The sequence below is a fragment of the Lygodium microphyllum genome, chromosome 2 (assembly GCF_053477565.2).
Source record: "Lygodium microphyllum isolate KBCC chromosome 2, Lygodium_microphyllum_v1.1.10, whole genome shotgun sequence".
Classification (NCBI taxonomy): domain Eukaryota; kingdom Viridiplantae; phylum Streptophyta; class Polypodiopsida; order Schizaeales; family Lygodiaceae; genus Lygodium; species Lygodium microphyllum.
This window is the reverse complement of record NC_141136.1, coordinates 29277226-29289583: the sequence shown is the minus strand read 5'-3', so window position 1 is coordinate 29289583 and position 12358 is coordinate 29277226. Positions and strand designations below refer to the sequence as shown.

The window sequence follows — 12358 nt, the reverse complement described above, 5'->3', positions numbered from 1 at the left end:
AGCGAACTATGGTTTGTCCCTAATAATCTTACGAGATGGAACTTGGAACTCTAGGACTGACGATGTCAACCTAACGTAATCAAGAATAGATTGTTTCGTGACTCCGTTCAATGAGTAGAATAAGTCTCATAGTTCGATGCGACACTTGTGCAGCAAGTATGGAGTCATATGATCTTATGATCGGATCAGAAGGGAATGGCCCAATTCTCGCAACGAGGTTGGGAGGTCCTTACGCAAGTTATCTTGCAAGAGGATAAATAATCATCCTAATTTAGTATATTTCTTGAGTAAAGAAGATTGATTGGAAACTAAAGACCAACCGATAAACTGAAATAACCAATGAACTTAAGGTTTGACCAAGTCGGGTTAATAGGGTACGCCCTAACCCAGGATATAGGGAATTTTGCCAAGTTGCAAGTCATCCCGGATCGAGTGCTAGATGCATTCGAAAGGAAGGATTCATTCCTTAGCAGTTTTCCAAACAAAATGATCAATGGAAATGTTTGTACTTGCTACAGATTTTAGAGCACTGTTTGGCTTTGTTTGATCAATGAATTAAAAGATAAATGGATATCTATACTTCAAGTTGAAGGCTTGAAGGGATCAGAGGCAGCTTCAGTTACCCCCGACTGCCTACGTGACCCTAACCAAGGGGGTTGTTAACCGCGCCGGGAAAGTGAACCACACCTGCCGCGAGAGGTCAGCAGAAACTTGGCCCTCACCTTCTAGGCCCTCCACTAGAGGCTAACGTGACTCGGGATTGGATATCGAGGCCCGCATACTAGTCTACGGGTGGAAACTTGGATTGGTAATCCCTGTAGATTGATGGATAGCCTTCGGACGGATTGTGGATAAGCCTATGAGTTGGACTTTTCGTATTTCAAAGATAAATATGATAACGTGTTAATAAGGAACTTGTCTGATATTGTTTTTCTATGTCAAGTGATATGATTACGTGAAAGAACCAGTGCCTAACGGGCTAATTAAAGAAGCTGATTGCTACATGTCCAACTAATGTGTTAGGTAATTAAATAATTAAAAGAACCCGAGGAAAGTGCGAAGGATGGGCCATAGGTCCGTCCTACGAATGGGTGGTCCCGATTGGCCGGGAACCTTTCTCAAATCACGAGGGACAGCAGGAAGATTGTCAAAGAACACGAACAACAAAAGCATTGACCTAGAGTTATGATTGAATCCGATTTACACTGTTTTAGGGAAACAGAATGGGACTATGCCTTATGGCAGAGAGGTTGAGCTTTGCATCCCTCTCGTTTCCCATTCTCCTTGAACCAAGTGTAGCGTGAATCTGCTTCGGACCTGGTGTTTCTGCGTAAAGTAGTTCGCTTGGGTCCGACGCTAGTTGCCGTTAGGAAATGACCAATAAGGAAAACCCTAATTCAGGTCCATCCTAAGTGGGAACAATCGAAATACTTCTGCTATGTGGTAGACACGAAAAGCCCTAGATCGCAAACCTTGTACCATTCCATGGGAGTGCCGGGTGGAGCTTTCTAGACATCCTTTGTGATGGACTGCTAAGACGTGTCCTGAAGATACAAGTGGACACGTTACAGTTGGTATCAGAGCCGACCAACAACGGAATTGTTTTTATGAAATCTTAATAAGATGAAGTAAAGTAAATGTTGCTGTCCAAACATTTTCTTACTTTCAATGTTGTCTTGCAAAATTACGAAGCGTGGAACAAGTTCTTAGTATTTCGAGTCATGTTTATGACTGCAATATGCATTCTCTGCATTATCGACAAAGGATTGAGATAATGAACACTACAAGATATAGACCTTATAGCGACGTTTAAAGCGACGAAAATACAAACAACAAAATTTGCCCCCGTCGTCGCAAAAAGCGTCGTTATTGACGACGCCATGGAATCGTCGCTATATGCGTCGCTATTTGCGTCGCTATATGCGTCGCTATATGCGTCGCATTTGCGACGCATATAGCGACGCAAATAGCGACGGTTGCAGAGAATTTGCGATGCTGATAGCGACGACAATAGCGACGCCTGCAGTAAATTTGCGACGCAAATAGCGACGGTAACAGAGGAAAAAAAAATTTTGTGGCAGGGCAGCAAGCTGCCCTGCCACATATAGCACTGTGTGCTGTATGAGAGCCATACAAAATAGTTTCTGCACTGCTGCATACAAAGCGTTTGCAAACAAAAAGAATCTATACTGAAATCATAAAACTGATAGATGAAATAAATACATGATATCGCATAAAATGCGATTGGTACAATCATAAAACAATATCACTAATACATAGAAAATGTCTACATAGATCGGGCGACTAAAAACTAAAGGTATGTGAGCGCTAAGGATCCGAGGGCGAGCTACAAATCGTCGTCCCCCGAAAGCTCGTCCCTCTGCAAAGGAGCATCAAACGGATTCTGCAGAAAAAGAAACAACATATCAATCCACCATACAATAATGCATTCAAATATCTCATGGTAACTACGGACATGAAAGATGAGAGACTTACTGGGCCGCCGCGTCTGTACAATCGGTCGATCAATGATCTGAGACCGTGCCTCTCTGCATATTGAGTCTCAAGGCCTTGCGGATCACGATTTGTAATGGAGTGCTGCAAAGAAAACAAAATGCTAACTGTTAGAAATATGATTGTCAGTACAAATAATATCTCAAAAAAACAAATAAGCAAAACAAAAGAGAAACTTACAAAGTCCTCCAAATATGTCCTGTGGCCGCCACTCCCAAGATGATGTACCGATCCGGCCTCGATTCGTGCCCTCGCCGCCTCCCGCTGCTGACTCCAACGTCCTGGCGAATTTGTAGCCTCCTCCCTCAGTCGGCGCCAGTCCTCTGCATCTAACCACTCGGGCTTTGGAGCCCCACTCTTGATTGCCTTGCGTGCGTCGGATCGTCTATGTGACATGTATGCACGCATGCAATCCATCATCCAGCCCGTAGAGAATCTATCCACTGCGGCTGGCACCGGGAACTCCTCATGCAAGGATGCTACTATGTACTCCTTGCTCCCCTCCGGTATGTTCCTCCAATGATCCAGGACGTTGTGCCGAAAAACTTGTTGGCACAACTCCCTCATGCGAGCTATCACCCTCCTCCCCTCATCATTCATGATGATAGCTCCTGACCTGCCATCCACTAGGTATCCATAATCCCTAGGAGTGTGCCTCGTATGGGCCCTCTCCCATCTCCGTCCACGCTCTTGGGCATATCCAGGAGACCCCTGAACATCCGGTGTACCGACGGGGGTACCCTCTCCCGGAGTGCCACCAAAAGGAGTGCCACCAGAGGGGGTGCCACCAAAAGGAGTGCCACCAAAAGGCGTGACATCTGCCGACGGCTGCGCAAAAGCCGGAGTAACTGGAGTGGACGTCCCCACAGGTGTGACAAATCCTGGAGGTGACCGAGCTCTAGCTGAACGACGAGACGGAGACACCGCGTCCGTGTCTCCACAGCAGCACCCCCGTGATCCTCCTGCAGTCGCAGTCCCTCCCTCTGGCCCAAGTCGCGAGCGTCGAGATCGTCTGCTCGAAGCTGAAGCATCTGATTGCACTGAAGCTGATCTAGCAGAGCGCCCTGACGAAGAACGAGACAGCTCCTGATCTGCTATCTCTCTGAATCTCGCGAGCTGATCTGGAGACATACGTGCCATCATCTCCTGAAACTCCTCATCGCTCATCCCTCGACTCATCCTGAAAATAAAGATACCTGCAGAGATAAAAAATAATGTTACAATAATCAATTGAAACTATACAAAGCGCATTAATATAAATCATTTTTGAAAAATCCATCTTAAAATGCATATCTTATCTACCTTTATGGAAGATCTAAACAACGAATTGAGTAATACAATTCTCCAAGAATGAAGTATTCTATGGTCCCATGTTAATCTCCTGACATAACTCTGCATACACTGGAAGGTCGATAGACATGTCACCACAAAAGAACGAGTCTGCCTCGTTCTCAAAAAATTCTACGACTTCTATATTTCCATCATTGTTAGCCGATGCGGGCTCCAAGCTTGCGGTGGCCTCCACCCCTTGTAATTTCGATCCCTCTATTTGCATATATTCTTCATCTATGCCTGGAACATCGCTTTGATCGTATACTCTCGCACCTCTAGGAGTTGAAGGTATAACATACCACCATCGAGGTTGTCGGGGATTTGGATAGAAGATTACCTGTTCACAAACACTTACAAACCGTCTTCAAACCATTGTGACATAAAGCATGTCGTATTACAATTAGCAAGCAAATGACTAGAAGATTACCTGTTCACAATGTGCCGGCAACACAAAGGTGTCGCGCAAATCCATCCATTTTTTTCGGAATCTATTTCGAGAAATCCAGATGGACCTCGTCGAACCGTTGCGCCAGCTCCTCCAAGTACCACTTTGAACCACTGCACATCGAATATTATCATGGAGAAGCTACGGTAATCCACCGTAATAATACTTTGCAAATTCCCAAAATACTCCATCTCATCCACAACCGTGTTCGGATCCGTTGCTTGTCGCCGGCTCTCTTGCTCAAACCTTGCCATGACACCACAGTCCATTGTGGAGCGCATTTTGTCAATACGCTCTACCCGAAAATGCCGTCCGCGCGACCACGCTGCACTATATATTTTGTACTGCACATTGAAACACTCAAATTAGATGTAGCAAACAAATTCAGATACGACACATTCTAAACCCCTCATTACCTTTGGACTACATCCCCTCGAGAACTCCCACTCCTCCATTGAGACCTCTGCCCCTTCGCTGGATGCTGCGATCAAGGCTCCATGCAACCATCGTGTTGACATAAACCGCGGCATCTCCTCCATGCCTTCGGGATATCGAATCGGTCGGTGACGCGTACTGCGTCGGAATTCAGCTCGCGCTTCCTCTCGATCTTGCCTTGCAATCTGGTACTTGGCGAGCCACGTCTCCATGGAGGCATGGTGCAACATACAAAAGCGATTCACTTTCTCTTCCATTGAGGCATCCATTCTTTTTTCTACCCCATTTCCAACCACCACATCTCCAGTCAGCCTGTCATCGTCCTTGAGCGTCCATAGCATTTCATTGTCTGGTTCCACCGTTGGTAGCCATTGTGAGATATGCACTAATGCCTCTGACACCAACCAACCCTCCGCCATGCTACCTTCCGGACGAGCTCGTTGTCGCACAAAGCCTTTCAGGGTTTTCATGAAGCGCTCCAGGAAGAACATCCATCGCGTATGGACAGGTCCGGCAATCTCCACTTCATCCACAAGATGCACAAGAAGGTGAACTTGTATCGTGAGCATGCTAGTGGGCAGGTATTTCTCAAAGAGACAGACCGTCTCAACTGCTCCCCGCCTTGCGGATTCAATAGAGGACGTCTTAATCTCTTTCTGTGAGATCCATTGCACCAAAGTCGGGAAGGTTGTCTGTCTCCTCTGGCATTGACGATATAGATGGGCCTTGCGAGTGGTCTATTGGCTCCTGCCATCCATCCATCTCACGTCCACGAACTCTTCTAATTGGCCGCAAAGGGTGCACTCCCCCTTGGGTCGAGACATCACCCCCCTGGACACAAAATTTGCCAACAAGACCCAATCTTATTGTGTATGGTTTTCAATTAGCTTGAGAGTACAATGCATGAAAAATGCTAACTTGAAAATACCGTTTGCTGAAAATCTGCAATCGCCTGATCAATAATCTCAGGTTGAAACTCGCCAAATCGTCGTACGTGTTCTATAGACAATCGGCGTTTTCGTCTAATTGCCAACTTGCATTGAGAGCAAGGACATGGGACACGCTGATTAAGATACGACTCGCGGTCTTGAACAATAGGACCTTCTTCGTTTGCCATCTTATCTACATTACAGCAAACGAGGCTTAAATGGATAGCTTTTTGGAGATGTACGTCAACTTGCAAGTTGACCATAAACCTTGCATTGTATATAGTAGTCGAGAGATTTTCCGATGTTATATCTCGGCCTTGTATCATGCTCAACGATTTGTTTGTCCCGGTAGATAATTTTTTGTTATATCTCGGCTTTGAGTATAAGTAATCCATTTTAAAATTAATGCGCGCCATCTATGAAATTTTACAACTATAGTAATAAAATTTATTTCAATCAATTCTACTCATAGTCATAAGACCTGAGAGAAATTATCCTATACTCAATTTAAGGGATCTCCACTTCTATAACAATAATTTTGGGTTAATTTTGATGAAGTACGTGGCCGTATGCAAAGCACATTGCATACCATTATCGATACGTATATTATCTTAAATTTCATTCCCTTCCCTCTCCCTCTCCCTCTCCCTCACCCTCTCCCTCTCCCTCTCTTTCTCTCACCCTCTCCCTCACCCTCGCGTTCTCTTTCTCTCCCTCTCTCATTTCCTCCCTCCTCCTCCCTCTCCCTCTCCCTCCCTCTTTCTCCCTCTTTCTCCCTCGCTCCCTCGCTCCCTCTCCCTCCCCCTCCCTCTTTCTCTCCCTCTCTCATTTCCTTCCCCTCCCCCTCCCTCTCCCTCTCCCTCTCCCTCTCTTTTTCTCCCTCTCCCTCTCTATCTCTCTTTCTCTCTCATTTCCTAAACAAGCAAAAAATAAAGTGATTTAAACATCCTCCAAGCAAAAGGGAGAGGGAGAGATACAATGCACTCTCCCTCTCTTTCTCTTTCTATCCCTCTCTCATTTCCTTCCCCTTCCTATCCCTCTCACTCTCTTTCTCTCTCATTTCCTCTCCTAAACAAGAAAAAAATAAAGTGAATCAAACATTAAACAAGCAAAAGGGAGAGGGAGGGAGAGAGAGAATGCACTCTCCCTCCTTCTCCCTCTCTTTTTCTTTCTCTCCCTCTCCTATTTCCTCCCCCTCCCTCTCCCTCTCCCTCTATTTCTCTTTCTCTTTCTTTCCCTTTCCCTCTCCCTCTCCCTCTCTTTCTCTCTTACTCTCTCGTTTCCTCTCCTAAACAAGCAAAGAAGAAAGTAATTTAAACATTAAACAAGCAAAAGGGAGAGAGAGAGAGAGAGAATGCACTCTCACTCTCTTTCTCTCCCTCTCCCTCTCTTTCTCTCCCTCTCTCTCCCTCTCCCTCTCCTTCTCTTTCTTTTCCTCTCCTAAATAAACAAAAGAGAACGATTTAAACCTTCAACAAGTAAAAGAAAGAGAGAGGGAGACTCACCAATGAGATATGGCGAGCGTGGGCGGCTTCTCTTTGCAACGAGGGCTCCTCCTCTCCTTCGCGAACAACGACGGTGGCGGTGGCGGTGGCGGCGGCGGCGGCAACAAGTCTCTTCCTCCTCTTCTTTCACAAAGCCTTGGCTCTCTCCCTCGCTCTCGCTCTCAAAAGGCAAAGAAAACAAAATGAAAACGGCGCTCTGGTTTCGGCCGCGCTTTTTTCCTTGCGGCGTCGCTATACGCGTCGCTATTTGCGTCGCAAATGCGACGCAAATAGCGACGCGTATAGCGACGCTAATAGCGACGCATATAGCGACGCCAATAGCGACGCCGATAAACGCCGTCGCTAATCGGCGTCGCTATTGCCCCAGTCCCTTGTAGTGGAACATCTTGGAGAAAATCTTTAATCCATCACCTTTGTACATGGAATGAAGATGGATGGGTGCTTCAAGAATCTACTATATATCCGCCCACCGATTTGCTTATCCACAAACCAACCTAAAGAGGATCAAGTGGTTGGAAGGCCTGAAAGTCGTGAAGCTGTTCATTTTTGTGGAAGCTCACGTAAACTCAACTTTACATATTCGAGGTCGGAGGGTTGAGATGAACTCATATGTATATGAGGAAGTAACCCGTGTAATCCCCGCCGACAGGATTAAAGTGTTAGGGCGCCATGAAAAGAATGGGTTCCAAAGGAAAGGATACCCTGAACTTCCAATGATTTACCGATTCCTGAAGATCCATGACCCGAAACCATACTATTATACAGTTACTGTAGATAAATATAATACAATGTTGTTCTCCCCAAACTAAATGTAACAGTTGGCTTATCATCACAAGAAATATTGTATTCCAAAAGGGCTATGCCCATATAAATACAAATAAAACTTTTTTTATCAATGTTTGATTGTGTATGAGATTTGATAAAAAGTTAAGTAGTTGCATTGCTTGCGTGATAGCAGAAATGGAGATGTAATATAAATCAATAACGATTATCGTGTAATAACATTAAGAAACCTTTATCCACGTACAACCCCAGGTACAGGTTCCCAGTTCGCCTCCTACATCAAGAACTGTTGTAATCCAGTAGAAGAAGTTTCTTCTCAAGCAAATTAAACCACCCGAATTTGACAAAAGGGGCAGGTCTGTCCAAGCAGATGTTGAAATTTGGATTGAATCCATAGAGGATTACTTCGAAGCAGCTGGTACTGCACCCACCAATCAGGCTATGGTCGCCAAGCTGAAGCTCATCGGCGAAGCCAGGCTTTGGTGGAAGCAATGGTGCAGGGATCAAGGGATCGCAGAGGGATTCGTTACCTGGGAGAAGCTAAAGAAATCCGTGCAAGGAAGATACCTACCACCTACGTATCGCACACAGAAAATGAATGAGTTCTACGAGCTAAAACAATTGGGACTCACTCTTGATGCCTACTATTCTAAATTTGTCTCACTTCTTAAGTATCCACCACAGATGGACATCAAACAACAGGTGTCCAAATTTTGTGCTGGCTTAAATCCCCCAATAAATACCGGTCTCAAATCTATGCGTATGTCAGATCTACAAGATGCTCTCATTCGAGCTACGCCTATAATTCAGGAGGTGCAGACTAGACGAAGGGGTAACAAAACTTTGTCTTATAATGACCCGAACATAGGAGCATTCAGATCTCAGATGAAGAGACTTCAAGGTCATAATCAGGGACAAAGAAAGAAACCCAGGACTAATAACATCAACAACTTTGTTCCTACTCAAAGCAATCGCCGAAACCTCCGTTGTTTCCACTGCAATGAACTCGGTCACTTCAAGAGGCAATGTCCCAAGCTTGGTGGAGGACATCGCCAAGCACCTTTCCAAGGAACGGCAGTGGTCAAGGAGCCGCTACCCGAGGCAGAGGAAGACCCGCCTGCATTGCCAATAGGCAAATGTGCAAAGAAGAAGAAGAAGAAGATCCGACCATGGAAGCAGAGTTTGAAAGGGCGACACTCCATGCCGCTCTACCCAAGAAAGGGCCGAATCGTCAGTTCTCGGTGATTCAGACACCGTCGGACTATCAAGGTAAAAGTTTCAAGACCTTGATTGATTGTGGAAGTACACATTCCTTTATCTCACCAGCTTGCACAAAAAGATTAGGAATAGCCACAGTAGGAGCACCTACCTTGCTTGTGGAATTGGCAAATGGTTGTGAGGTTACTTGTACCAGGAAAACTGCTAAGGTGGAATTCTTTCTGGGAGGAAAGAAGACTTCAGTTAAATTCAGAGTTATGAATTTAGGTATCCATGAGTGTCTACTCGGAATGGATTGGCTTAAGCCTAATGACGCCCATATTCATTGTGGAAAGGGTCAAGTTTCCTTTCAAAACTCTGAAAGGGAATTAGTCACAACTCAAGGTGAGGCTGGAGTGCCAAGAATCCAATTGGCCAAAGTATCTCGGATCATAAAAGGAGTCAGAAAAGGATTACCTATCTACTTGATCAAACTTAACAAGTTAGATCAGAAGCAAGAGTCTAATGAAGGACCTTCTTGGCCAAAGGAATACGTGGACGTATTCTCTGAAGAGTTGACAGATCTCCCGCCTCAAAGAGAAGTGGATCATGAGATTAGGTTAGTATCAGGGTTGCACCATTTGCAAAGAGACCTTATAGAATGTCCATACCAGAAGCAATTAAGCTGAAGGAACAACTCAAGCAACTGCTAGAACAAGGCTACATCTGTCCTAGCAGTTCACCGTGGGGAGCTCCAGTACTATTCCAGAAAAAGACAGATGGAACGCTTCGACCATGTATTGATTACCAAGGATTGAATCAATCAAAGGTCAAGAACAAGTACCCTATTCCTAGAATAGATGAGCTTCTTGATCATTGTAAAGTTCTAAATTTCTTCTTTGCGTGAACTAACCCTTTTAGGTAATGGGGATAATGATATATCAATTTTGGATAATTGCCTAAGGGGAGGGGAATACAAAGGTCGCAGAAGCTCCGCGGTGGATCTCGCAGAGGGATACCACCATGCGCACTAACACGAAGGCGAGGAATCATCTTCCCTCACCCCCCCTATTTAACTAGAAGGGGGGCCTGCTGCCGGAAGGTACGAAGGAGGAAAGAGGGCTGCCACAATACTCTACGCTGTAGTCGACGAGAGAGTGAAGAAGGACACGAGAGAGTGCTGTCGCCTGCTCGCCGCGAGAGGAGTGACGAGACGCCGCCACAACTAGGCCATTTACGGCCTTCAATCACCGCCCGAGTCGCCGTTGGTCTTCTCCTTCCATGTGGCATGGAAGCTTCCTGGGAGAGGAAGCTTCTAAGGGGCCCTTAAGCCCCCTTTCACTGCCATGTCCTAAAATCTCCCAAGGCCCCCTTCTTATGCCTTTTGGAACCCCCCCCCCCCCCCCCCCACGGGTTCTAGAATTCCCTTAAGCCCTTCCTTATGGGCTTTGAAATCCTTTCCTACCCCCCGTGTTTTTAATTTTCATTTAGGCCCTTCCTCATTGGCCTTAGAATCATCCCCCCCCCCAATGTTTGTAATTTCCATTTAGGCCCTTCCTCATTGGCCTCAGAATCATCTCCCCCCCCCCCCCCCCCCGTGTTTTAAACTTTTGAAGCCCCTATTTACCCCCAAAAAATCTAAGACCTTAAAAGGTCTTATTACCTCCCTCCCCCTCCCCGGTTTTAACCCCTATAAGCCCCTTTGTCTTGGGCCTTGGAACCCACCCCTCCTCCATATTTTATGAATCCTTGAGTCCCCTTTTCCTTGGAACCACACCCCCCCCCCTCGTGTTAATCCCTTAAACCCCTATCCCTTGGCTTTGGAACCACGCCTGTTTCCCCCGTGTTTAAACCTTCCCTAGCCCCCTCCCCTTGTGGCATATTGAAACCCCTTTCCTCCAAGGTTGACCTAAGGGTCCTTCGACCTTACTTATAACCTTTACGGTTATTATTTTCCCTTGGAGCTCACTACAAGATATAGACCTTATAGCGACGTTTAAAGCGACGAAAATACAAACAACAAAATTTGCCCCTGTCGTCGCAAAAAGCGTCGTTATTGACGACGCCATAGAATCGTCGCTATATGCGTCGCATTTGCGACGCATATAGCGACGGTTACAGAGAATTTGCGACGCTGATAGCGACGACAATAGCGACGCGTGCAGTAAATTTGCGAGGCAAATAGCGACGGTAACAGAGAAAAAAAAAATTTTGTGGCAGGGCAGCAAGCTGCCCTGCCACATATAGCACTGTGTACTGTATGAGAGACATACAAAATAGTTTCTGCACTGCTGCATACAAAGCATTTGCAAACAAAAAGAATGTATACTAAAATCATAAAACTGATAGATGAAATAAATACATGATATCGCATAAAATGCGATTGGTACAATCATAAAACAATATCACTAATACATAGAAAATGTCTACATAGATCGGGCGACTAAAAACTAAAGGTATGTGAGCTCTAAGGATCCAAGGGCGAGCTACAAATCGTCGTCCCCCAAAAGCTCTTCCCGCTGCAAAGGAGCATCAAACGGATTTTGCAGAAAAAGAAACAACATATCAATCCACCATACAATAATGCATTCAAATATCTCATGGTAACTACGAACAAGAAAGATGAGTGACTTACTGGGCCGCCGCATCTATACAATCGGTCGATCAATGATCTAAGACCGTGCCTCTCTGCATATCGAGTCTCAAGGCCTTGCGGATCGCGATTTGTAATGGAGTGCTGCAAAGAAAACAAAATGCTAACTGTTAGAAACATGATTGTCAGTACAAAGAATATCTCAAAAAAACAAATAAGCAAAACAAAAGAGAAACTTACAAAGTCCTCCAAATATGTCCTGTGGCCGCCACTCCCAAGATGATGTACCGATCCGGCCTCGATTCATGCCCTTGCTGCCTCCCGCCTGCTGACTCTAACGTCCTGGAAAATTTATAGCCTCCTCCCTCAGTCGGCGCCAGTCGACTGCATCTAACCACTCGGGCTTTGGAGCCCCACTCTTGATTGCCTTGCGTGCGTCGGATCGTCTATTTGACATGTATGCACGCATGCAATCCATCATCCATCCCGTAGAGAATCTATCCACTGCGGCTGGCATCGGGAACTCCTCGTGCAAGGATGCTACTATGTACTCCTTGCTCCCCTCTGGTATGTTCCTCCAATGATCCAGGACGTTGTGCCGAAAAACTTATTGGCACAACTCCCT

The 12358-nt window shown here is 45.7% G+C and overlaps 1 protein-coding gene across 1 annotated transcript; it reads right to left on the bottom strand.

Moving 5' to 3' along the window:
* Positions 1-2264: 2264 nt before the first annotated feature.
* Positions 2265-2958, bottom strand: LOC148039573 (uncharacterized). The gene is made up of 3 exons (XM_087665220.1): positions 2695-2958; positions 2497-2598; positions 2265-2404 (listed from the first exon to the last, which is right to left on the bottom strand). The coding sequence occupies exons 1-3, from the start codon at positions 2932-2934 to the stop codon at positions 2348-2350; spliced, it is 399 nt and encodes a 132-aa protein (XP_087521346.1). The 5' UTR covers positions 2935-2958; the 3' UTR covers positions 2265-2347.
* Between the last annotated feature and the right edge of the window lie 9400 nt (positions 2959-12358).

What these genes read in the sequence shown, in the direction of transcription:
- LOC148039573 (XM_087665220.1), bottom strand. Translation starts at nt 2,934, where the DNA reads ATGATGGATTGCATGCGTGCATACATGTCACATAGACGATCCGACGCA. An exon ending in GGACATATTTGGAGGACTTT is followed by an intron (nt 2,599 to 2,694) that starts GTAAGTTTCTCT and finishes TTTTCTTTGCAG; the next exon opens with CACTCCATTACAAATCGTGA. An exon ending in TGTACAGACGCGGCGGCCCA is followed by an intron (nt 2,405 to 2,496) that starts GTAAGTCTCTCA and finishes CTTTTTCTGCAG; the next exon opens with AATCCGTTTGATGCTCCTTT.